We start from the raw sequence: 27891 nt of genomic DNA on the forward strand, positions 1-27891 counted from the left end.
GGCGCATGTGCGGGTTTAGATGCCGGGAAGGGGGCAGCCTGACAGGCCGCGGCCGCAGCCTGAAGCTGGGGGTAGCGAGGGCCCACAAGGCTCGGAGCGGGTGCTCCTGACCGTCTATCTCACCCACTTGCTTTACGTTTACTACCTGATTTTCATCCTTTACTTGGCTTGATTTGATCTGGAGTAATGACGGACCAGTCCGCGCTACTCCTCAGGAAACAGCTGGCAGGTACGCGGCGCCGCCCTTGGGAATCTCACTAAAACTTTGCTGCCAGATGTGAGCGCCGGGAGGGTTGTTGTTGTTGTTGCCTCGGCGCCTCCTCGACCCGTTTCCTTTCTGTCTAGTTTCATTTCGGTCACTGTTTTAACGTATCAAGAAGAAAACATTTTAGACGTTATTTTATTATTTTTTTCAATTGTGTCGTCGGGCGTTTGTCTCTTTGTCAGTCATTGTTCGGTAACTTTTCCGCCGAGATTTCCTCCCCTCCTCCCCGTCGCAGCTCTGCCGTTATCATTAATACAGACTGGCTGGCTTGGCTTGGCTTGGCTTGTGGGCAAAGTGTCTGCCCAGAAATATTTGCGGCCACCGGAGCCCAGTCAGTCGTGTTTTCAATATTGGCAGTTTTTTAAACCAATGTAATAAAAGGCGTCAAAGTCACTATATCAAATACTGAGGTTGTCAATCTGAAGTGATTGTAAAAGAGAAAGATTATTATGGCGCTCCTCCGACCGTCAGAGACCATTGTGTTTTGTTTTTACTTTCGGCACGTTTAATTTATTGGTATTCACCGTGCGCGGTTCAACCGGCTGCAGTCATTCCCCCTCCCCGAATTGTTGAATTATTACATTTCCTTTGGTATTCTTTTCACGTCCTATTGTCAGAAGTTAAAATATAGTTATCCTCTTAGCAGTGAGAGTTGATGGTAAGCATTCGGTCGGCATTAAAATGCTGCAATATACGTCAAGGCATGTTTTCGTTCGATTCCTTCTATTACCACGAACTGCAGTGGGTAATATGCTGGAATGGTAAGTAGGAGAGGACAAGTCATGTTTTTGTTATTTTGGAATTATATACGATGCTTGGTTCATCGAGAAGAGCAAATAATTTATGGGAAAGCAGATCCTGATTAGATTATTTTACATGTGTCTAATAACTAAAGCAAGGATGAGTTTGCAATCCAATTTAACTAAATGAATTATAGTTTGATCGTAGAAGAGAAATAATTTTACCCTAGATAATATTTAACATTTTTCTTTCTATTTAGTCTAGTAAGATTATAATTAACCTGTACTCTAGCTAAACAATGACATGAGATCGACACTATGGCATCTTAGAAATTAATGTTAAAGTTCTATGCAGTTTTTTTCAAGAGACAGAAAAAATAAATGAGACCATCATTCTCAAACGGTTGCAGGATTGTCTTTAATGTAAAGGGTAGACCAGCAAGTGGAGCAGTTAGTTTATTGAGTTTTTACTCTGGAAGGAGAAACTGCTTTCTGTTTAGCTTGTGAAAAATATTGGATAGTAGAAGTTAACACAATTTATTATTATGTAAATTATTTGTGTTTATTACTCATCCTGTTTTGTACCTTTATTTACCAGATGATTGAGTTGCAGATTATTTGAATCGGAATGTTCTCCTTCCAATTCAGAGCGCTGATCAAACATGCAAATCCCACTCCAGGCAAGATCAGTAGTGGTGGTACTGAGCCACACTTGATGATGGACATTGAAGTTCTTTCCATCCAGACTACGTTTTGTCCCCTTGCTACCCTCAGTGCTTTTTCCAAGTAACGTTCAACATGGAAGAGTACTGATTCATCAGCTTAGGATAGGTGGTAATCAGCAGGAGGTTTCCTTGCCTATGCTTGACTTGATGCCTTGAAACTTCATGGGGTACAGATCCCATGTTGTGGACCCCAGCACCACTTCCTCTCTTCCCCCCCACCCCCAACCCCACCCCCCCCCCCCCCAACTATATACAACTGTGATACCAACATTACTGGGTCTTTCCTGGCTGTGGTTAAGGACATACCAGTGACGGTGATTGAGGACTCTGGGACATTGGCTGTAAGTTATGATTCCATGAGCATGACTATGTCAGACTGTTGCTTGACTGGTTTGTGGGACACCTCTCTCATTTTTGCCCCAGGTCCCCAGAAGTTAGTGAGGAGGTCACCTGGACAGGGTGTACCTTTGCTGTTTCTGGTGCCTATGTCAACACTGGATGATTTTTCAGATTTTACTCTTATTCTACCTTTCTGCATCAGTTTTATAACACTGATATATAAATTGCTGAATTTATACACATATATAAATTGCTGAACCATTTTAAGAGAGCAGTTGAGAGTTGTGAATAAGCCAGACCAGGTCAGGATGGCATATTTCCATCCCTGAAGAACATTAGTGGACCAGATGGATTTTTTTACAACAAGTCAGTAGTTTGATGATCATTATTCAGACTAGCTTTTTAATCCAGCTTTATTAATTAATTGAATTTAAATTCCCTCAGCTGTCGTGATGGGATTTGAACTCATGTCCTCAGAATATTACTGTAAGCACCTGGATCATTAGGCCAATAGCATTATCACCATGCTCCATCCCCCACTGATTATCCAAATTTTGTTTGAGTTTTGAGTGCCAGGACTCTTTGTTACTTGGGGTACTTTGCATTATGTAGAATATGTTTAGTCTGTCCTTAGTCAAATGTGAGGAAGAACAGCATAGAAATGATTTTATTTCCATCTCTGGCAAAGTGAAAAACTTATGGCAAAACAAATGCTGCGAGTAGTCAAATAGGTTTTATGGGTGCAAAGTAGCACTTATTGTTAAAGCAGTGATATATTGACCTCTGTGTATAAAAAAAAAAACTGCATCAGGTGTGAATTTGTAGAAATATTCTGAGATTTGATTCATCAGTTTTGTTTTCTGTTTGGAGAGAAAAGTATTTTGAATTTCAATTTAAAGCATTCTCCTTCCTCAAAATCACTATTTTCAAACAATTTTTTGAAACTCCTCAAACTGTAGAGGAAACATTTTGAAAAATGAATGGATTGGTTGGAGACATGCAATGTTGTGCTTCCTAACCAAAAACCTGCCAACCATCTATCTTTATCCAGATCTCATTATGTTGGATGAAGATCAGTGTCCTTCCCACTCTAACCCAATGAGAAGTTTGATACTATCCAATACTAATTTTTTAAATTAGATTGGCCCACCAAAATCAGCATCCAGAAATAGAAATGAGCTTCATTTTCAACATAGAGTTGAGAAAAGATCTGCTTCCTATGTTTCTCCCCCCTCAGGTCCAATGACTCAACTTAACTGAACCACTGTTGTCTCCTATGTCATTATACAGGAACGTGGTTTCTGGATTGATGTGTAACTGTCTGTTACACCATTTCATGTTTGTGTTCTTTTCCCCCTCAAGAACTAAATAAGAATCCAGTGGATGGATTTTCTGCTGGACTAATAGATGATGATGACATATACAGATGGGAGGTAGTCATCATTGGCCCGCCAGATACTCTTTTGTAAGTACTTAAAGCTAACAATTGTTGGTGCTAAGAGAAACTGCTGTTAACCACCTATGTTTTTTTTTCAGAATAATGACAAGAGGTGATGAGGATGTGTGAAATGCAAAAGTTGTATTTAAATATAATATTAACGTCTTTCATACTTTTCTTACTAGAATTTTGGAAGTAACACCTGTGAAGGTCAATATAATTACAAACATTGCTCTGCTAAGGGACTATTAGAGGTTTGACAGTAAATTAAAATGCACAATGTTGAGGGTGCTAATCTGTGAATAACTATCCCAGTGATGTGCTTATTGGCATTGGGATAATCAGAGCAGCAAAGTAAATGCATGATCAGAAAAACAGTGTGAGAGGGATGAGTTCCATTTCATGGGATATTGACATCAATACTGGGATGCAAAGGAGCTGTGTGACTGGGATGAGTTGCACCTGAAGTGTGCTATGATCAAGGCATGGCAGAAAGGATAAATAGTATCAATAAATGGAAGGCAGAGAATCAGAGGGCCCCATTTGAAATAATAGTAACCTAACAATAAGGAGCAAAAGTCAGTACAAAAAGTAACAAAAAAGATAACACAAAATTCCAGGAAAAGAGAAAGTTACAGTAAGTAATAACAAAATAGCTGTTAAATGTAAACCAAGAGGGATGAAAGTAATATATGCATAGCAATGTACAGAGCAATAGTAACAAAAAGTGTGACAAGAATAAGTGTGAGAAATACACAGATTGGGTTGAGAACATGTATGAGCACGTATGTATGTATGAGTTCTATACACAAATTCACATAGCATAAGAAATAAAACAAATGAGTTAGAAGCACAAATTCAGCTTAATGGGTGTGAAATCCCCATTATAGAGATCTGGCTATTGTTGGGCATGACTGGGGGCTAAATATTCCAGGCTACAGGATCTCTAGAAGGGACAGGGAATTTGAGAAAGAAAGAACAATAACCATTTTGGTAAAAGTCACAATTACAGCCGCTAAAAGAGAGGATTTCAGTAAGGGTATTCATGCAGTGGAAGCATTATGGGTAGAACTATGGAACAGCAAAGGATGTAAGACTTTGGCAGGAATTGTGCACAGACCTCCTGACAGTTGTGATATAGTGAGAGGATGTACAAATATGGAGATTGGGGAAGCATGTAGAAAAAACAAGGTGGAGGTTTCAGTTTTTCAATTTTTGGAAGAAGTAAAATGAACAAATTTCTAGAGTGTATTCTGGATAGTTTTCTGGAACAATGCCTTTTAGAACTAATAAGGAAGCAGCCCTTTATTAGATTTAGTGATAGGTAACAAACCAAAATTAGCTGGCAACCTGATGGTAAGGGAACATCTTAAGAATAGTGACCATAATATGGTTGCATTTATTATTATTAGGTTTGAGAGGGAGAATCCTAAACCAAGATTTTAAACTGAAGTAAGTCAGAGTTTGAAGGGATAATAAACAAAGTGACCACAGTGAACTGTTAATGGGTAAACCTACAAACAAGCAAGAGAAGTATTCAAAGTATTTTTTACAATGCACAACTTGTGCATACTTCTAAAATGTAAAGGCTCCACTTTTGCAGTTAAGCAACCATGATTAACAAATGACATATGAGACAGTATCAAGTTAAAAGAAAATGTTCACAATGTGATGGAAAATGGAAATCCAGCATACTGGGAGATCTATTAGAAGCAACAGAGGAATGCAATATAGGTAATGAAATATAAAATAAAAATACCTGTGAAGGATATTAAAGCTAGCAATAAAAGAGTTCCTGAATATATTAAGAGAAAGAGTGCTAAAGCAGTGGTGAGACCACACCTGGAGTACTGTGTATAGTATTGGTCTCCTTATTTAAGGAAGGATGTAAATGTATTGGACGCAGTTCAGAGAAGGTTTACTAGACTAATACCTGGAATGGGTGGGTTGTCTTATGAGGAAAGGTTAGACAGGCTAGGCTTGTATCTGCTGGAGTTTAGAATAGCAAGAGGTGACTCGATTGAAATATATAGGATCCTGAGGGATCTTGACAAGGTGGATGTGGAGAGGATGTTTCTTCTTGTAGAAGAATCTAGAACCAGGGGTCACTGTTTAAAATTAAGGTGTTGCCCAATTGAGACAGATTTGAGGAGAATTTTTTTCTCTGAGGGTCGTGAGTCTTTGGAACGCTCTTCCTCAAAAGATGGTGAAAGCAGAGTCATTGAATATTTTTAAGGCAGAGTTAGATGGATTCTTGATAAGCAAGGGGGTGAAAGGTTATAGGGGATAGGTGGGAATGTGGGGTTGAGGTTACAATCAGATCAGCCATGATCTTATGAAATGGTGGAGCAGCCTCAAGGAGCCAAGTGCCTACTCCTGCTCCTAATTCATAGGCTTGTATGTAAAGAGGAATGTGGTCCCATCAAATATAGATGCAGTTGAAACTAATGGACAATATGGAAATGGTAACCTTGTTAATTGAATTCTTTGTACCAGCAGTCACAGTAGAAATGGAGGGCAGAATGGCAGCAGTACAAGGGAATCTAAATATAAATCAAGCAATCTATTGTATTTAATAAAAGTTTTTAAAAAATTAAATGTAGAAAATAACGGGCCTTAAAATAGACAGTTCTCCAGAACCAAATAGTTTCCACCTCCAGGATATTAAAAGAAACAGTTGAAGAAACTGTAGATGTGTTTACTCATAATTTTCCACAGCTTTAACTTTGGAAATTATGCCTTTGGATTAGCCAATTGCAAATGTCACTCCAGTAACTAAGAATGGATGGAGGAAAAAACTAGGAAACTGTAGACCTATGAGTTTACCATCAGTTGTGGAGAAGTTACTGGAATCTGTCAGGAGTGACTAAGTAGTTAGACAGGAATGAGCTGATCAAAGAGAATCAGTGTGAATTTGTGAAGGCTAGATCGTGTCTGACTAATCATTGTGGCCTAATCATAAAATTAGAGCTACATTATTCTGGAGTGAAACCAGAAAGCACTATCACACAAAGAACAATGGAAATCTGGAACTTTCCACCAAAAGGCCATGGATGTTGGATGAATTAAAATTTTCAATATGAATATCAATAGTTTTATCTTTGTTGGATAAAGGTATCAAGGCTCTAAGCAGGTAAATGATTTGAGATACAGATCAGCCCTGAGCAAATCGTGGAGCAGGTTCAAGGGGCTGACTGGCCTTCTCCATCCCTATGTTCCTTGCAGATGTGTGCAAGCATTACTAAAAAAACAAGCACAATAACTTGCATAGTGCCTTTACAATGGTAAAGGAGAGAGACACTTGGAGTTGTATATTTAGAAAGTGTAGAATTGAGCAGTATGGTTAATCCCCCAGGCACCGAGAACAGGCCAGATTTTTTTCAGAAGGAAAAATACATGGGAAATAGTACTGATCTATTACTATAAAATCACTTGAAACAAGGGTGAATTGAATTAACTTGATAAAGCAAGAAGTAATGGTGAAAAAAGGAGAGACGCTCTTGTTAACAGTACATATGTTTTACTTAGCCTACATAACCGTGTCTACCTTTCTAAACTAATTATTTAGTTGTAAAGTGCTTTAGGACATCCTGAGAATGTGAAAGGCACAATATGAATGCAAGATCTTCATCAGTAGAAATTATTTTAGCGTACTGCTAACCATAGCAGACTTTTAAGCGTTGTTTTTGATTTTTTAAAAATCTGTAGATTGGCAAGATTTTAGTTTTGTAGGTATACTTCTAGTATTCTCTTCTCCTTCCCCTGCTTCTGCAAAGAAGGTATTTAAGCAGTAATGATTAAGGAAAAAATGATTGAATGACAAAGCAAAATGACCGTTAGAAGGGGTTTCAAAGTTCCTCCTTTAATAGAATGGTTTAGTACATTCAGATACTAGATGCTGCCTTTGCTCAAATTGGGTAGGTTCTGATACAAATAATTCCTTTAAATGTGTTGATGGATTTTCTATCTCCCACTATTGACCTTAAAACATGCCTGTGTACCTATAAATAATTGATAACCAGGTGCGAAGTAGCTCTTCTACGTAATAAAGGGTTTCAAGTGATTGTATAAACCATGAGTACAGAGCTTTGGTATTTTATTGAAACAATCTAAACACACATGTTTAGGTTGAAGCTTTACACTCCGATGTTGGTATCTGTTGATAGGTAAAATGTAGCCATGAGGAATTTCTTGGTTAACAATGACAATTATTCTTGCTGCTCAGGATATTCTGTATTTGGTGCCTTTTATTGTTTTTCTTTTACTGCAAAGTTCACTGGAAAATAAACTTGCACTAGGTTACAAGGACAATGTTTACATCTAAAAGCCATATGTTTTAAACTCTTTGCCTGGTGAGGCAGATTATTATGATTTTTTTTATGGATATTTTCTTTCATGGATATGGCCATCACTGGCAAGGCAAGTGTTCATTGCCCATCCCTAATTGCCCTTGAGAAGGTGGTGGTGAGCAATCTTCTTGGACTGCTACAGTCCATGTGGTGTAGGTAGTGCTGTTAGGGAGGGTGCATGCACCTGCTGCACTTGACCTAGGTGGTAGAGGTTGCAGATGTGGAAGGTGCTGTTGAAGGAGCCTTGGTGAGTTGCTGTACTGCATCTTGTAGATGGTACATACTGCTGCCACTGTGTTTTGATGGTGGAGGGAACGAATGCTTAAGGTAGTGGATGCAGTGCCAATCTAGCATCCACAAGATGATGTTGCGTTTCTTAAGTGTTGTTGGAGCTGCACTCATCCAGGCAAGTATTCCATCACAATCCATGACTTGTGCCTTGTAGATGGTGGACAGGCTTTGGGGAGTCAGGAGGTGAGTTACTCACTGCAGGATTCCTAGCTTCTGACCTGCTCTTGTAGCCACAGGTATTTATATGGCTATAATAATATATAATAATATATATAATAATTATATAATTATAATTATATAATAATTATATAATATAAACTGTTGAAGGGTCATGAGGACTCGAAATGTCAACTCTTTTGTTCTCCACCGATGCTGCCAGACCTGCTGAGTTTTTCCAGGTAATTCTGTTTTTATTTATATGGCTAGTCCAGTTCAGTTTCTGGTCAATGGTAACCCCCAGGATGTTGATAGCGGGGGATTCAGTGATGTAATGCCATTGAATGTCAAGGGCGAGGGTTAGATTCTCTCTTGTTGGAGATGGTTATTGCCTGGCACGTATGTGGCATGAATGTTACCTGCCACTTGTGAGCCCAAGCCTAGATATTGTCCAGGTTTTGCTGCAGTTGGACATGTGTTGCTTCAGTATCTGAGGAGATGTGAGTGGTGCTGAACATTGTGCAATCATCAGCGAACATCCCCACGTCTGACCTTACAATGGAAGGAAGGTCATTGATGAAGCAGCTAAAGAGGATTGGGCCTAGGACTCAAGCCTGAGGAACTCCTGTAAGCGATGTCCTGGAACTGAGATGATTGACCTCCAACAACCACAACCATCTTCCTTTGTGCTAGGTATGACTCCAACCAGCTGAGAGTTCTCCCCCTGATTCCCATTGATTCCAGTTTTGCTAGGCTCCTTGATGCCACACTCTGTCAAATGCTGCCTTGATGTCAAGGGCAGTCACTCTCACCTCACCTCGAGTTCAGCTTTTTTGTCCATGTTTGAACCAAGGCTGTAATGAGGTCAGGAGCTGAGTGGCCCAGGTGGAACCTAAACTGAGCGTCAGTGAGCAGGTTATTGCTAAGCAAGTGCCGCTTGATGACACTTTTGATATCCCCATCCATCACTGATGATCAGGAGTAGACTGATGGGGTGGTAATTGGCCGGGTTGGATTTGTCCTGTTTTAGTTCTAGTTGACGTCTTCAGTACTATTGTCAGAATATTGTCAGGGCTCATTGCATTTGCAGTATCCAGTGCCTTCAGCCGTTTCTTGATATCACATGGAGTGAATCGAATTGGCTGAAGACTGGTATCTGTGATGCTGGGGACCTCACGAGGAGGCCAAGATGGATTATCCACATGGCACTCCTGGCTAAAGATTGTTGCAAATTGGACTTACCCAGGGATGGTGATGGTGGTGTCTAGGACATTGTCTGTAAGGTATGATTCCATGAGTATGACTATGTCAGGCTGTTGCTTGACTAGCCTCTGAGACAGCTCTCCCAATTTTGGCACAAGCCCGCAGATGTTAGTAAGGAGGACTTTGCAGGGTCGACAGGGCTGAGTTTGCCATTGTCATTTCCGGTGCCTAGATCAATGCCAGGTGGTCTGTCCGGTTTCATTCCCTATAGACTTGTTTTTAGCAGTTTGATATGACTGAGTGATTTGCTTGGCTATTTTGGAGGCCATTTAAGAGTCAACCACATTGCTGTGGGTCTGGAGTCACGTGTAGGCCAGACCAGGTAAAGATGGCAGATTTCCTTCCCTAAAGAACATTAGTGAACCATATTTGGACCAAAGCTGTTATGAGGTCAAGAGCTGAGTTACCCTGGCAGAATGAAAACTGATCAGTGAGCAGGTTATTGTTGAGTAAATGCCGCTTGATAGCACTGTCGACAACCCCTTCCATCCCTTTGCTGATGATCAAGAGTAGATGTGGTGGTAATCGGCTGGTTGAATTTGTCCTGCTTTTTGTGGACAGAACATACCTGGACAATTTTCCATATTGCTGGATAGATGCCAGTGTTTTAGCTGCACTGGAACAGCTTGGTTAGGAGTGCAGCTAGTTCTGGAGCACAAATCTTCAGCACTATTGCCGGAATGTTGTCAGGGCCCATGGTCTTTGCAGTATTCAATGCCTTCAGCTGTTTCTTAATATCAGATGGAATGAATCGAATTGACTGAAGAGTAGCATCTGTGATGAGGGAACCTCAGAAGGAGCTCGAGATGGATCATCCACTCAGCACTTCTGGCTGAAGATGGTTGCAAATGCTTTAGTCTGGTCTTTTGCATTGATGTGCTGGGTTGCCCCATCATTGCAGGTGGGGATATTTGTGGTGCCTTCTCCTCTCGTACTTTGTATAATTGTCCATCTCCATTCACAACAGGATGTGGCAGGACTGCTGGGCTTAGATGAGACCCATTGGTTGTGGGATGACTTAGCTCTGTCTATTGCTTGCTGCTTCCATTTTTTGGCATGCAAGTAGTCCTGTATTGTAGCTTCACCAGGTTGACACCTCATTTTAGGTATGCCTGGTGCTGCTCCTGGCATGTCCTCCTGCACTCATCATTGAATCAGGGTTGATCCCCTGACTTGATGGTAATGGTAGAGTCAGGGGGGATATGCCAGGCCATGAAATTACAGGCTGTGGTTGAATACAATTTAGCTGCTGCTGATGACCCACAGCACCTCATGGATGCCCATTTTTGCATTGTTAGATCTATCCCATTTAGCAAGATGGTAGAACATAGGAGCAGGAGTAGGCCATTCAGTCCCAATGAGCCTGCTCTGCCATTCAATTATATCATGGCTGATCATCTACCTCCATGCCACTTACCTGCACTACCTCCATTCTCTTGATGTCATTTGTATCCAGAAATGTTTCGATTTCTGTCTTGAACATGCCCAATGATTGAGCTTCCCCAGCCCTCTGTGGTAGAGAATTCCAAAGATTCACCACTCTGAAGAAATTCCTCCTCATTTCAGTCTTGAATGGCCTGCCACTAATTCTGAGACTGTGTCCTCTAGTTTTAGACTCACCAGCCAGGGAAAACATCCTATTAGCATCTACCCTATCATGTCCCAAAAAATTTTCTAAGTTTCCATGAGACCACCCCTCATTCTTTAAAATTCTAGAGCAGGCTTGTCCAACCTGTGGCCCATGGGCGGGTTTGTGGCCCACGTAGCCACTCTACATGGCCACCGGAGCGATTGTTCAAAATGCTGGTAAGATAGGTCAGTGAGGTTGAAGTTTTCTTCAGAGGGCTGCTCCTCCAATCACAGGCGATTCCTCCCTCGTATTTGCTACTGATAGGCTCAGTGGCGAACACTGGCAACTATGAGTATGTGGAGACAGAGAAACACACTGGGGTGCATGGGGCCTCTGCTCCCCATGCTTTTCCCCTGGTCTTACCACCTTTCCCTGGTTCTTGCTGCGAGTGAGGGCGAGTGAGGGGGTGGGTAGGTGAGGGCGAGTGAGGGGGTGTCTGAGTGAGGGGGTGTCTGGGTGAGGGCGAGTGACGGGGTGTCTGGGTGAGGGCAAGTGAGGGGATGGGTGGGTGGGTGGGAGGGTGAGTGAGTGAATGAGTGGGTGGGTGATTTACGCACAGACAATGTCCCTGAACAATGCAATAGGTGGATTTTCAACTAAGATTGATTGTTAGAGCAATATGTCTTTGCAAAGCTGGAGCATTGAACACCCATCCATATGGATTACTAATATCATTTTTAATGTAAATATCTAATCCAGATACCTGACTGATCTGTTATTACCCATCTAAATATAGACTGACCGGTCATATAATATTGATTTTGTGTGCACATAGGGGCTGTGTGTGCATGAGTGAGAGGGGTGAGTGCGTACATGTGTGTGTGCGCGTAGACATGAGAGGGACAAGTGTGTGCGTGCGGGTTTGTGCGCACGAGTGAGGGGGCGAGTGTGTGTGCGCGCGAGTGAGGGGGCGAGTGTGTGCGCGCGCGAGTGAGGGGGCGAGAGTGCGCGCGCGCGCGCGAGTGAGGGGGCGAGAGTGCGCGCGCGCGCGAGTGAGGGGGCGAGTGTGCGCGCGCGCGCGCGAGTGAGGGGGCGAGTGTGCGTTTGTGGGCGAGAGCTTGTGTGAGGTGAGTGAGAGGGCCGATTGTGTGGGCGAGAGGGGCGAGTGTGCGTGCGTGTGAGCGAGAGGAGCGAGTGTGTATGAGAGTTGGAGACGCGGGGACATGAAGGGATGTGAGAGTGGTGTGAGGGAGGCGAGAGTATGTGCCTGGTCACTTCCAGTCTCGGGGATCTCATTCACCCTCACCCCTACGCAGTCTCGCCCACTTTCACGGTGGGTGAGGGTAAGTGAATGAGCACCCTGAGACTGGGAGTGAACTCGGCACACACGCTCTCATCCAATCACATTCTAATGGTCATCATTAGTTATTACCCGTTTTTTAAAACTATCAATTTATTGTTTTGACATATCATTTGTTCAGCAAGTTGTTTCTTTTCATGAGTCAGCTTATTTTTTCAAATTCCTGTTTAATGTTGTGCCAAACCTTATCTTTCCGAAATTTGCTCATCGGCCCCATGAGTGTGGGAAAATTGAAATGTGGCCCCCAACGCGAAATGGTTGGACAAGCCTGCCCTAGAGAATACAGGCCCAGTTTCCACAATGTCTCCTCTTAAGACAATCCCGCCATCCCAGGGATTAGTCTGGTGAACCTCCGTTGCACTTCCTCAATGGCAAGTATATCCTTCCTTAGATAATGAGACTAAAACTGTACATGTATTCCTGGTGTGCTCTCACCAAGACTCTATACGATTGCAGCAAGACATCTTTAGACCCGTACTCAAATCTCCTTGCAATGAAGGCCAACATATCATTTGTTTCCCTAATTGCTTGCTGCACCTGCATGCGAGTTTTAGTGACTCATGAACAAGGACAGCCAGGTCCCTTTGGGCACCAACACTTCCCAACTTCTCATCATTTTAGAAATACTCTGTCTTTTTGTTTTTTTTTCTACCAAAGTGAACAATTTCACACTTCTTCACATTATATTCCGTCTGCCATGTGCTCGCCCATTCACTTAACCTGACCAAGTCCTCTTGGAGCTTCCTTGCATCTTCCTCAAAACTTACATTTCCACCTAGCTTTGTCATCAGAAAATTTGGAAACATCACAATTGGTCCCCATTTCTAAATCATTTATATAGATTATGTGCAGCTGTGGACGTAGCACCTGATCCTTGTGGTACCCCACTAGTCACAGCCTGGCAACCTGAGAATGACCTGTTCATTCCTACTCTATTTTCTGTCTGTTAACCAATTCTCAATACATACCAGTATATTACCCCCAATCCCATGTGCTTTAATCTTGTTTACTGACCTGTGCAGAACCTTATCAAAAGCCTTCTGAAAATCCAAATACACCACATCCACTGGTTCCCCTTTCCTATTGTTCCTCAAAAAACTCAAGCAGGTTTATTAAACATGATTTCTCTTTCATAAATCCATGTTGACTCTGCCAATCATATCATTATTTTCCCAGTATATGGTTATCACATCCTTTATATTAGATTCTAACATTTTCCCTACTACTGTTATCAAACTAAGAGGTCTGCAGTTCTCCATTTTCTCTCTCTCTCCATTCTTAAATAATGGGGATACATTTGCTACTTTCCAGTCTGCAGGAACCTTTCCAGAATCTATAGAATTTTGAAAGATAACCACAATGCATCCATTATCTCTATAGACACCTCCTTCAACACTGGGATGTAGATTCATCAGGTCGAGAGGATTTATCAACCTTCAATCCAATTTTTTTTTCTAGTACTAACTCTTTATTAATACTAATTTCTTTCTGTTCCTTATTTCCACAAGCCCCTAGTATTGCTGGGAGGTTTTCTGCATCTTCCTCCATGAAGACAGACACAAAGTAATTATTTCTCTGCCATTTCCCTATTCTCCATTATAAATTCTCCCATCTCCATCTGTAATGGACCCACATTTGTCCTTGTTAATCTTTTTTTCACTGACCTTTTACAGTCCGCCATTATGTTTCTTGCTAGCTTGCATTCATAGTTTCTTGGTCCTCCTTTGCTGGATTCTAAATTGCTCTCAATCCTCGGATTTACCACTTCTTCTGGCAACCTTATAAGCTCTTCCGTTGATCTAATGCAATCTTTGACTTCTTTTGTCAGTCACAGTTGATTCCTCTAAGACACAAAAATCCAACAGGAAAGGTGAATGTATATTTGTTGTAGACCATATAATACTTTATAAATACCAGCCATGCCTGTCTAACGTCAATTCTTTAGTGTATTTACCGAATCCACTATCGCCAACTTGCCCCTCACACTTTCAAAGTTTTCTTTGTTCAAATTTAAGACCCTGGTTTCAGAATGAACTATTAATACTTTCAAACTTGATGTAAAATTCTATCATGTTACAATCACTATTTCCCAAAGGCTCCTTTACAGCAATGTTATTAATTAGCCCTTTCCCATTACGCAAACTAAATCTAAACAGCCCAAACCCTAGTTGGTTCTTCAACATACTGCTCCAGAAACCCATCTTGTACACTGTAAAGAAATTCATCCTTCACAGCAATAGTGCCATACAATACGATGGAGGGTATCTTCAATGTGAAGACACAAGGACTGTGCGGTGGTTACTCCTATCATTATAAGTACAATCGTCTGCAACAGGTAGATTGGTGAGGACGAGGTCAAGTAGGTCTTTCCCTCTTGTTGGTTCCCTCACCACCTGTCACAGACCTGGTCTAGCAGCCAAGTCCTTTAAAACTCGGTGCTACTGAGCCACTATTGGTGATGAACATTGAAGTCTCCCACCTAGAATACTTTCTGTGCCCTTGCCACCCTCAGTGCTTGTTCCAGTTGGTGTTCAATATGGAGGAGTACTGATTCATCAGCTGAGGGGGGTGGCGGCAAGTGGTTATCAGCAGGTTTCCTTGCCCATGTTGACCTGATGCCACATGACTTGGAGTCAATTTTGAGGAGTCTCAGGGCATCTCCCTCCCCACTGTATATCACTGTGCCGCCACTTCTAGTGGGTCTGCCCTGCCATACCCATAGGTGGTGATGGTGGTGTCTGGGACATTCCGTAATGATTCATTGAATATGACTTTGTCAGGATGTTGCTTGACTAGTCTGTGTGACAGCTCTCCCAATTTTGGTAGATGTCCCCCAGTTATTAGTAAGGAGGATTTGCAGGGTCGACAGGGCTGGGTGTATCGTTGTCGTTGCCTAGGTCAGTGCCAGGTGATCCATCCTGTTTCATTTCCTTTATACTTTGTAGCAGGTTGTTAGAACTCTTTCAGAGGACATTTGAGAGTCAATCACATTGCTGTGGGTCTGGCGTCACATTGCTGTGGGTCTGGCGTCACATTGCTGTGGGTCTGGCGTCACATTGCTGTGGGTCTGGCGTCACATTGCTGTGGGTCTGGCGTCACATTGCTGTGGGTCTGGCGTCACATTGCTGTGGGTCTGGCGTCACATTGCTGTGGGTCTGGCGTCACATTGCTGTGGGTCTGGCGTCACATTGCTGTGGGTCTGGCGTCACATTGCTGTGGGTCTGGCGTCACATTGCTGTGGGTCTGGCGTCACATTGCTGTGGGTCTGGCGTCACATTGCTGTGGGTCTGGCGTCACATTGCTGTGGGTCTGGCGTCACATTGCTGTGGGTCTGGCGTCACATTGCTGTGGGTCTGGCGTCACATTGCTGTGGGTCTGGCGTCACATGTAGGCCAGACCAGGTAAGGACAGCAGGTTTCCTTCCCTAAAATGCATTAAAGATAATCAACAATTGTTTCGTGGTCTGAGGATAGCTTTTATTTCCAGATTTATTAATTGAATTTAAATTCTACCAGCTGCCATGGTGGGATTTAAACCCTTGTCCCCAGAGCATTAGCCTGGGCCTCTGGATTACTAGTCCAATGACATTGTCATTATGCCACAGCCTCCCCACAATCTGTCACGAAACCTTGACAGTGGAATGTTCTTAATATCTGAAAAGCTGATTAGGAAACTGTTATTCTCCTATGCTAGCCTTGTTAGAGTAAAGATTTTACAATTTTGGTTTGAAATATCTAGTTTCCCTTCTGATCAGCAATATACAGTTGTCTTCCATCACAATTCATTTCTTTTTTTTTCCCTTTTCCCTAGTGAGGGTGGATTCTTCAAAGCTCATCTGACTTTTCCTAATGATTACCCTTTGCGGCCTCCAAAGATGAATTTCATCACAGAAATCTGGCATCCAAATGGTAAAATTGTACATATATTATTGCTTTATTCATTCATAATTGTCAGTTTTAAAACCTTTAGTTGAGGGTTAGGGGAGAGAGAAGAGACTTTTGTATCATTTTATCCTGTATCATTTTGATCTTCTGCAAAGTGGTGGCAAAATATAAGGTGCAGTCTTCCTTGTAATCTCAATCATTGTTGTAGATTTCCCCAAAGTAGATACCAATAATGAGTCAATATATAATAGATGGATAAGCTCCTCTTACAAACTTTTCTAGCAACTCACTTGCCATAAAGTGGGGGGATCTCTCCAGCAATGGAACCTGATTTCAATTGACATGAGGTGTAGGACTTACCATCTATTTTAGGGGAGTATGGCATACTTTGTTTAACTGTCAAAAAAAATCTGCAGTATAGATATAAGCTTCAAGTTTAGAATAATACCCCAGTACCTCTGAACTGATACATAAGAAAATTTCTGAGGATGTATTTTACAATAGCCAGTGGCTTCTTGTAAGCTTACACAAACTACTGGAAGCAGCATAAGGTATATCCAGTCTCTCCTAATTGATGAGCCGTTGTTGAAGGTTTTATTAAAACTGTAGTATCTAATAGGAACTGGAACAGGCTAATTTAGCCCCTTGAGCTTTTTGGCCATTCAATGAGATCATGGCTGACCTGTAACCTAACTCCATACACCTGCCTTCGGCTCATATCCCTTAATATCTATGGTATTCTATTCCTCTAGATACAAAGGCTAGCATTCGATTAACCTTTATTATTTTCTATACCTGTTCATGACATTTTAATGACCTGTGTACCTGGATCTCAAGTCTCTTTGGATTTCCACTGTTTTTAGCTTTTCACCATTTAGAGTTCTATCCTTTTTGGGTCCAGAGTGAATAACCTCACCATTCCATCTACACTGCTTGCAATACCGAGTCATTGGCAATGTTGGATATGTGTTTTCTATCCCATCATCCAGGTTGTTGATGAATATAGAGAATAGTTGAGGTCCCAACACAGATCGTTGCAGGACACCAGTTTAGTCAAATGCTGCCAATTAAAGTATCTATCCTATATCCTTACTCTCTGTCTTCTTCTGCTTAGCCAATTTTGTAACCAAGTCAATAATTTATCTTCAGCATCAAGAGTTTAACTTTAGGAAACAATCTCTTAGGAGAAACTTATCAAATGCCTTCTGAAAGTTCATATAAGTAACAAATGTGGACCTTTCCCTGTCCACTACTTAGTCACCTCTTCAAAATGTTCTATCAAATTCATCAAGCATGACCTACCTTTTATAGATTCATGTTGGCACTCTCTGATCAGCTGAAAAGTTTCAAGATGTTCAGTCATCCTATCCTTAATTATAGACTCTTAACATTTTCCTGACAACATACTAAGTTTGTGTCATTCTGTGTAAAGGTATCTTGATTAACTGTTAATTTGAGTAGATTTACCTTCGACAATTTTGTTGAAATTCCTACTGTCCATTTTATTAATTAACTATAATAAATTTTTAAAAAGATATTGCTGGAAATGCTCAGCAAGCTTGGCAGCATCTGTGGAGAGAGAAATAGAGTAAACGTTTCAGGTCTGTGAGCTGATGATATGGAACGATCTGAAATCTTAACTCTGTTTCTCTCCACAGAGACTGTCAGTTCTGTTGAGTATTTCCAGCATTCTCTGTTTTTATTTCAGATTTCCAGAAACCATTGTATTTTGCTTTTGTTTAGTCACTAATTAACTATTTAGGAAAATAATTAAAATCATTATTTATTGTTGTTACAGTTGCCAAGAATGGTGATGTTTGCATTTCAATTCTGCATGAGCCAGGTGAGGATAAATTTGGTTATGAGAAACCTGAGGAGCGTTGGCTGCCCATTCACACTGTAGAGACAATTCTCATCAGTGTCATCTCTATGCTAGCTGATCCCAACAGTGACTCGCCCGCTAATGTTGATGCTGCAGTAAGTATTTTAGAATTACTGCAAGTGTTTATTTTTCATAAGGCAAGGTGATCAGAACTTTTAATAATATAATGCTCCTGAATTTAAAAAACATATTTGTGAATCCACCACTGGTATCTGGCATTTCCAAAGCCCTGTTGCATTGTTTAATCTTTAATCCTCCGTCAATCATCCTGCATGTAAAATGATTGCAGTAATATCAGGATTTCTCCACTTAATTTCAGATTATCATGATACCAAAAATGGTGTGCAGTGTTGATGCTGGATTGTGAGTTCACATTACCCAACTAAGTTAATGCTGTTCTCCTGAGCCTTTTGCCCTCCCATAACGTTGTCATTAGCATTTAGAAGTGACTGCTGGAACTTAGTGAATGTCATATTCATCTTATTACACACTACACCCTGTAAGAATTTTGCAGCACAGAAAGGCCATTCAGTTCATTGTGTCGATGGCAGTTCTCTGTAAGAGTAATCCACAGACCTATTTGCCTTTCCTATTCCCATGCCCATTTAAATTTTTCTTTATCAAATACATATCCACTATTTTAAAAAGCTATAATGGAGTCTGCTTCTATGTTGCTTCTGGTAGAACAGTCTGTGTTCCAATGATACTTAGACTAAAAAAAATTTACCCTTTCTCTTCACTCTTCTGGGAATGATCTTAAATTTATGCCCTTTAGTAACTGAAATGAAAATATATTTTCCTAATTTACTTTATCAAAAACTTCTGCAGAAAAGTTGTTAAATTTTAACTTTTTACTTTTGGAAATGCCATAGACAGAATTCTCTTGTGTTTCATTGCATTCATTCCTCTAATGTGTTACTTGGATATGTTTCATTTTGGAATGCTGCAGAAAGATGCATCTAAATATAACAGATGGCAGCCAGGGAGGTAAAGGTATTCATATAAGCATGGGAGTATGTTACAACTTGGAAGCACTGAAACAAAGAGTCTTGACAGGAAACATATCTATTCTACCATTTCCATTTATCCTCCAATAGCTGGGTATAATCATTTATACCAATTCTACATCATTTGAGCAGTTGTTTTGTTGCTTAGTGTAATCATGTTACATAGCCGTGTAGGATTACTATAAGTACAGTTGGAAGGATCACATTGTAACACAATGCTATTAAGCAGCTAATGTTTTAAGGAAATGCAATTTTGGGCAAAAATTGGAGAACATTTTTGTAAAAAGAAAACAAAACACTGCAAATGCTGGAAATGAAATGCGAATGAAAAATGCTGGTAATCATTGAGTATTTACAAATAGAAAACACAAGTTAATGTTTTGTGTGCAAACCTTTGACAGACCTGAATACTTAAAAGGTATGTAATCATTTTAGTAAAGTTAGGGGATTAAAAGGAGAAAAAAAACTGTTACTCCGATCAGAGAGGAAATTAATGGATTGAATGAGCTGCAGGCAACTTAATAAAAAACTGTTAAATGATGTCAAAGGTCATTTCAGCGAGACAATGGAATAGTATTCCGAGAACAAAGGATCACGCAAAAATTAAAATAGGGATAAAACCTGGGCGAGAGAAATGCTGGAAATGCACAGTAGGTCTGAAAAGAAAACTATCAAGCAAAGTCTGGATGCAGACCTCAAGCCCAAAACTCTTCTAATGAAAACTCTACACCTAAAATGTTAACCTGCTTTTTTTTTCCCTCCAGATGTTGATAGAACCATTCATCAACATCATTACTTCCAGCTGTAAAGTAAATGAGGGATGTGGCTAAGTTCCCTGACCTGCTAACCCTACTTACCATTGCTCCTTTGGACACTGCTAACAGATCCACAATCACTGTTCCTTTGCTTTTCCTTCCAGACTGATTGGACAAGTTTGTGCTGTTCACATTTTATTGTAAATGATTACATTGATATCCTGGCAGCTGGCTTTAATTGAAACTTGGCTCACAGGTGGTGTTTTACTCCTCACCTGCCTACACTTGCCACAAGATGTCCTCAGTGGTGGTGATGTTATTACCAAGTTACTCATTGGACTCTGTCTAATCCTTTAGTATATTCTCTTTTGAACACTCACCTTGTTTAAACATCAACTTGCCTCTCCTTTAAAATTCTCATTTCCTACCTCCCCTTCGAGCTCCATCCTAAATTTATCACTGAGCTATCCTCCTTCCTTTACTCCCTCAACTGCTGCACTGAGTGCCTGCTCATCCTCAATGATTTTAGTTTCAATCAGAGCTTCTCCTCCCCTCTTTTTTCTAAATTCATTGCCATGTATAAACCTTCTATCCATATTCACTGCTAGCCCTCAAAATGCCATTTCCTAGGCCTCTCTCTTCCCATGATCTCACTCATTAACTAGACCATCGATGGCAGATTTATGGTATTAGCATCTATATCCTCCTAGTCCATTCCAACCCTACTTGCTTCTGCATTTGTCACTATATAAGCTCCACAAATTCAATTACAACCAAGCTTTCCAACTGTTTCTGACCCCATATATTCTCCAAAACTTACTACCATTTCTCTAACATTGCCAGCCTCCATCCAAATGCAGCACTATGTCAATTACAGCTGCAGTTTTGCAAACTCTCGACTGCTTCCTATCCCATATTATACCGTATCCTCAACTCCTTTTACTATCACTTCCATATCATTGCCTGCTTTGACCCATCACTGAACTGAACTGAAAGTTGTAGAGGGCATCGGAAGAGTCACAAATATAAATGGTTAGAAGCTATACAAAAAGAGTTCAGATGCAAGGAAATTAGTTCAGCGGGGAGGTGTAGTGGTATTGTCGCTGGACGAGTAATCCAGGATGCTCTGGGGACCCAGGTTCAAATCCTACCATGGCAGATGGTAGAATTTGAATTCAATAAAAAAAATCTGGAATTAAAAAGTCTAATGATGACCATGAAACCATTGTCGATTGTTGTAAAAACCCATCTGGTTTACTAATGTCCTTTAGGGAAGGAAATCTGCCATCCTTCCATCACTTGGAGGAAGCACTGAGGGTGGCAAGGGCTCGTTAGCACCACTACTGACCAAGCTGGCCAAGTTCTAAAGGACATAGCTGCTAGACTGGGTCTGCGGGAGGTGGTGAGGGAACCAACAAGAGGGAAAAACATACTTGACCTCATCCTCACCAACCTGCCTGCTGCAGATGCATCTGTCCGTGACAGTATCGGTAGGAGTGACCACTGCACAGTTGTGTAGACGAAGTCCCATCTTCATGTTAAAGATACCCTCCATCGTGTTGTGTGGCACTACCACCATCCTAAATGGGATAGATTTCAAACAGATCTAGCAACTCAAGACTGGGCATCCATGAGGCGCTGAGGGCCATCAGCAGCAGCAGAATTGTGGTCGAACACAATCTGTAACCTCATGGCCCGGCATATCCCCCACTCTGCTATTACCATTAAGCCAGGGGATCAACCCTGGTTCAATGAAGAGTGCAGGAGGGCATGCCAAGTGCAGCACCAGGCATACCTAAAAATGAGGTGTCAACCTGGTGAAGCTATAACACAGGACTAACAGCATAAGCAGCAAGTGATAGAGCTAAACGATCCCCCCAACAGATCAGATCTAAGCTCTGCATTCCTGCCAAATCCAGTCGTGAATGGTGGTGGACAGTTGAACAACTCGGTGGAGGAGGAGGCTCCACAAATACCCCATCCTCAATGATGGGGAAGCCCAGCACATCAGTACAAAAGATAAGGCTGAAGCATTTGCTACAATCTTCAGCCAGAAGTGCCGAGTGGATGATTCCTCTCTGCCTCCTCCAGAGGTCCCGAGCATCACGGATGCCAGTCTTCAGCCAATTTGATTCACTCCACGTGACATCAAGAAATGGCTGAAGGCACTGGATACTGCAAAGGCTATGAACCCTAACAATATTACAGCAACAGCACTGAAGAATGTGCTGCAGAACTTGCTGTTCTGGTACAGCTACATCACTGGCATCTACCTGTCTATGTGGAAAATTGTTGCTGGATCAAAATCCTGGAAGTCCCTTCTTAACAGCACTGTGGGTGTACCTACACCACATGGAATGCTGCGATTCAAGAAGGCAGCTCACCACCACCTTCTCAAGGGCAACTAAGGATGGGCAATAAGTGCTGGCCCAGCCAGTGAAGCCCACATCCCGAGAATGAATAATAAAAAAAACTGCAGAAAGCTTTCTGGGACACTTCTCCGTGTATCTTGGAGAGGAATTAGAAATGGGCAGTGGGGGAAGAACAATAAGACACTGGCAATGAGATCTTGGAAGAGTTATTATTAGTAACACTCTTGAAAGACCGCGTTTGCAGGGGGTACACTCGCTGCACGTGCAGTGACTGTGACTGTGACGTCATTGCCAGCAACGCTGCAGGTAGCTGCCTGCATCATAGAATACTGAAATAGAACTTCTTATAATGTAGGAAGTGTAGTTTGTTTAAATATATTTAAGGTACAAGTTTTATTTATTGAAGTGTTCAGATCTTGTGTATAGCGGTGAGTGAGGCTGCAAGCAAAGGGGTGAGCAAGGGTGGTGAGCTTTCCATGGACAATGGGCACACAACGATGATGTCAGTGGCAACACGCATGCATCTATGGATGCAATGGGTGCCAACTTCCTGTTGCAGTGTGGTGGCACGAGATGTAGTGCTCTTGAAAATGAAACTTTGTTAGGCGGATCATAGTCCAGAGGGAGGTAGGAAGATTTATAATTTCCAGCATCCGCAGTAGTTTTTTGTTTATATATAGATTTATAAGGGTGGTTGGTGTTCAGCCTCAGCCAGCTGGAGGTCCTTTCAACGCCATACAGCAATAATTACCCCTTTGTCAGCAGGTTTGATTAGGTTTGAGTTGAAACAGTTAATACAAAGCTACAGGATAAAGGGATCTTGGATTAGGATATAAGAGGGGAACAGGGAAATTGGCATGACCAATAATATCATGGCAGCAATATTGAATAAAAAGGCAAGAGGTTAGAGAAGGTTGAAAAAGAAGTAATGGATCAGATTCACAGAGGAAAGATGTATCTTGACCAAAAAGGTGCTTAGATGGCAGAAGAAGAGCTCCACATTATTGAGGAGCTTGGGGTTTGAGAGATGTGGAGAGACCAAATTAAATACAACTTCTGTTGAAGAAAGTGGTGCCTGCTGAGCCAGTTTTTTAACTAATAGTCGAGTGGACATTTTTTTAACCACAATTATTGTGCTTTCATGTAGAAAGAATGGCGAGATGATCCTAACGGTGAATTTAAGAGGAAAGTTGCTCGGTGTGTAAGAAAAAGCCAAGAAATGGCATTTGAGTAAATTTTTCCTCCAACTTTGTGGTAAGTGTTTTTTCAAACTGCTGGGTTTTTAAATGGCTTTTTAAATTCATACTGTGACACGATGTGAATTCTATTTAGATTTATGTGCTGGTAGTTATTCAGTTTGTTTTTTATTTAACAACAACTATTTATTCTAATGTGCCCCAACACACTCCTTCACTCCCTACAGTGAAGCCACATGGACCCCACTCAGTATGTTCCCCAAATGATGTGTATAAAATGAAACCAATCGCATGCAGAATCTTATTGCATATAGATGTTGAACCAGTAACTCCTCGCACTGCTCAGTTAAGAGGAATTTATGACTTAACATTTAGCTAACTACAATGTTTACAGCAGTTGAATTTGAGGTTGCTACTGATGTAACAGAAGTGTTGACTATTGGCTGGGATTAAGAAAAAACTACCTGAGTCCTTATGATCTTCAAATCTGACTTGGCGTCAATTTAACTTTTATCATGAGGTATAACTAAGCTGCCAGTGCTTTACATCAAATCCGGTTATCCATCTTGAATTCTGTGTAATTTCTTCTAAAATTTAAACTGACTGTGAGAAATCCATCATCTCTATACGTTTCTTCGTCACACTTCAAGATTTTGTTTGACATGAAAGATTATAAAGAGGTTCAGCTGAATCATATAAAAGGCTTAAATTAAGATTTTAAAGTTAGATTATAGAAAATATTTTGGTTATGTTCTGATTTAAATTACATCTGTCATTTGCAAGCAACAAATATTAAAGAATTCTTACCCCCTTGAATAACACAATTATCCAGATGTAAAACTGTCTTCAGGAGTATAGAGCACACCATTTTCAATAGGCTTAGCTACAACAGATTTTATAAAATCTGAAAGCTGCTAGAGACTAATCAAACTTTGAAGACCATAATTATGTGGAATGAATGATCAAATACTTAAGAGAATGGCTGACTGCGTAGGATATTTAGAAGTGTTTTAGTGCAAAGGAGTTTTGAAAATTTAAATCTGTCTCTGTACTCACTGATCCTGACTCATTCATTTTAATCCTGTAAAGTGGCTATGACATAAGATCATCATCGTTCTTCCTGTGGTTTAAGGGCCATAAGTCAGTCAGTCTTGGGATTTTGCCTTGAGTTTGTGCAGTTAGAAGTGTTGCATAGAGTTTCAGTTGGTGAACATCCGTCTCTTTCCTCTCGTGACTTTGATGTTCATGTTTGCTTAAGTCACGGATTCTTCTGTGGACAGATATTCAGTGGTGCTATTTGTGTTTGCTGAAGTATAGTTTCATTTGTCACATCATTATGGCCATCCACACTGAAGGAAGTTGAGTTTCTTTTGGATTATACATGACATATTGTAGGTCGATGGTGCTTTTTGTCGACTGAGCGAACTTGTTTTTTGTAGTTTTTCTCAAACTATAAAGTGTTCCTATCTGCATGTTTTTGAACAATGATCTAAATTTGACTTTGGTATTGGTGTAGCTTAATAGCCAACTAAGTAATTGATGAGAGCTTGTGTTTGTAAATACATTTAATAAGTCTGTATAGTCCAGACTGGCTTATCCAGAATTTTACTTCTAAATAAATAAAAGTAATTGTTCAGATTATGTGGAAGAAGAATATTTTTGCTAAAGCGATGAAGAGCTTTTATCTTGGCTTTTTTTTCAAATATTTTCGTTTTGATAATTGGTTCTCCAAAGACTTGATCAACATTGACAGTTTACCATGTGGAAAGGAAAAAGTCTGCATCGTGTTGCATCCACATTGCGTGCACATCTCAAATGTGGCTGATATCCTTTTAAAAAGATATTTAAATTTGTGAAATAATTTACTTCATTGTTCTATTGATGAGCTTTTTGAAAAATGTGAATGTATTTTGTTTTCTAATTGACATATTTCTATTTTCAGGGGTAGCTGAAACGAGAACTTTGCCTTTACCTGTTCTTACTGGTCACTGGCCATAACATCAATGCAGCCTGCAGCTAAGAATTCCATGCTGTAGAGCTCGGATAGATGAGAATTCCTCTTCTAGAGAGAGATGCTCATTGATAAGAACTCTTGAAAGAAATGTGGCTTTCCGTTTAATGCAACAAAAAAAAGTTCAAATCACCTTAAGTTTCATCTCAGTTATTTTCAAATCGTGCCGTGAATTATGTTTATTTATTTGAAAGAAATCAGACTGCTTATGAAAGTGTCGTGTTAAACAAGGCTTACTTTTGTATTTCTGAAAGTTGCTGCTCTGCCTAAAGCAAATATAATCTATATACTTTGGGAATGGTTTGTGACAAACTAGTTCACTGAATCATTTACAGTTATGTAGCATGTAACTTTTTTGATTTTTTTTTTAGTTTAACAATTTCAAAAAATAATTCAGGTACAGTAATAGTATTCAAGGCTCAGTGGGAAAAGTAAAGGGATGGTTAAAAATGCCTTCTCTGATTTTCCTTTTAAGCCAGTTTTGGTGCTGTAGCAATTTCAGGAAATACAAAAACAGTTCTGGTTACTGCATTTGCCATTCATTTGAAAATTGTATGATTCAATGCAAAACTTATTTTTGAATATATTATAAGGAGCAGCTAAGAGTTTGGGGTGTTATTAGCTGTTTTCTTGCTGGAAAGTATAAAGATTGTAAAAGTATTCAGCTTTAATTTTTATAAATTATTTCCACATTTGATCTGAGCCTAATAAACCGAATTTATTTTAGAATCTGGCTGATTGTGTAACTAATAGTTCTGTCTGTCATAGTCATAAAATTACTAATGTAACATGACAGACAAAACATATGGCATATGTTAGTTATACAAACTAAATAATGAAGTTTCAAATCAAATAATTTTCTTAAATTCAAAATAATTTATCCTCAGTTTAAAAAATTGAATCCTTCAAAACACTTGCTCTTATTTTCTTTCAGAAACTTGAACTAAAAATTGTTCTCTTATTTCTTAAAAACTGATTGCTGCTGCAACTATAATATTAGCCAGAGATGGCTTTGTCTTGGTTTTCTGCAGAGCATCAGCTTGGTAACAAAGCAAAAGGTTGTGGATTCAAGCCCTATTCTTGGATTTGTGGCTAGATAATCTTGGCTACGATTTCAGTTCACTACCAAGACAATACTATATTACCAAAAGGACTGTCCTTTGGATGTAACATTAAACCGAGAATCCATTTACCCATTTCACTGGTTCAGTTGGATGTTTTAAGACCACGACATTTGGAATAAAGCATTTTGATGGTCAAGTCAATGCTGCTCTGAACCAACACCACTGCAGCAGATTGACCAGCTAATCAGCTTGTTGCCATTTGAGATCTTGCTTATGCAAAATAAGCTGCCATATTTGCATTCATAACTATTTCAAAGAACTTTGTTGTGTGTGAAGTACTTTGGGACATTTGAGACATGGCACAGCACAATATCAATGCCAGTTCATTCATTCTTTGCTCTTTCAGGTACTGACAGTTTTGTTTCTTTTAATGAATGTTTTTGGCTCTTGTTAATTACCATCACTTCCACCCTTTGTCCATTGATATTTTTACTCTGATAGCTCTTCCATTAACAAATATTTATTTTACCCTTGATAACTGTTCAGGCAAGAAATTGTCTAGTGCTTTTCTTGCAACTCTTACACTTCTTGGTAGGATAGCATCCAGTATTATTCTGTTGTAGATTTTTTTTGCCTTTTGCTATTTTGTTACTATGCTCAGTACAGCTCTGAGCTGGTCACTCATTTCTTATAAATTACATATATGCAATATTCTACTTTTTCTATATAACAATGTGTAACTGTTATAAATCATGACAGATTTTTCAAATATGAACAAATAGTTAGAATCTGTGGGACAGGATAAATGAGAATGAACGAGTTGCTTAAACAGCTAAACTATAGCAAAAGCAAACTGAATTCCAAAAATCCAAAAGGGCAGAAACTGCCAGAACTACATCACATCCACCAACTTCTGAAGAGATAAGATAGTTCACCATTTCCATTCAAGTTTACAACATAGAATGGGTTATTCAGTCCATCATGTATGTGGTGGATCTTTGCCGAAGCAATACAAAACTAATCTCAATGTCCTACTCTTTCCCAATTGTTCTATATTTTCTTGTTTTTCTTTTCAGCTTAACAGAAAATTATTAAAGTTGTATAATAGTCCCTGCCTTAAAGACTGAAAACATTTCACGCTTTAACAACCCACTGCATGAAGAAATGTAGTTTCCTCAGTGACAATATTAAATTTATATTCCCTTTTCTGTTTTTCAAATGCAG

At 40.2% G+C, this 27891-nt stretch overlaps 1 protein-coding gene across 2 annotated transcripts; it reads left to right on the plus strand.

Annotated features, from left to right (window-relative positions):
* Window positions 1-26863, plus strand: ube2g1b (ubiquitin-conjugating enzyme E2G 1b (UBC7 homolog, yeast)). Of its 2 annotated transcripts, XM_078554174.1 has the most exons (7): window positions 96-229; window positions 909-1026; window positions 3432-3534; window positions 16307-16404; window positions 18179-18357; window positions 23544-23650; window positions 25535-26332. In XM_078554174.1, exons 2-6 carry the CDS (start codon window positions 921-923, stop codon window positions 23628-23630), a joined length of 573 nt encoding a protein of 190 aa, XP_078410300.1. In that variant the 5' UTR covers window positions 96-229; window positions 909-920; the 3' UTR covers window positions 23631-23650; window positions 25535-26332. The 2 variants fall into 2 exon arrangements, with proteins under 2 accessions (XP_078410301.1, XP_078410300.1); XM_078554175.1 differs by lacking the exon at window positions 909-1026 and having other exon boundaries at window positions 1-229; window positions 25535-26863.
* Window positions 26864-27891: the final 1028 nt, after the last annotated feature.

Source organism: Cetorhinus maximus, chromosome 12, assembly GCF_964194155.1.
Source record: "Cetorhinus maximus chromosome 12, sCetMax3.hap1.1, whole genome shotgun sequence".
NCBI lineage: Eukaryota > Metazoa > Chordata > Chondrichthyes > Lamniformes > Cetorhinidae > Cetorhinus > Cetorhinus maximus.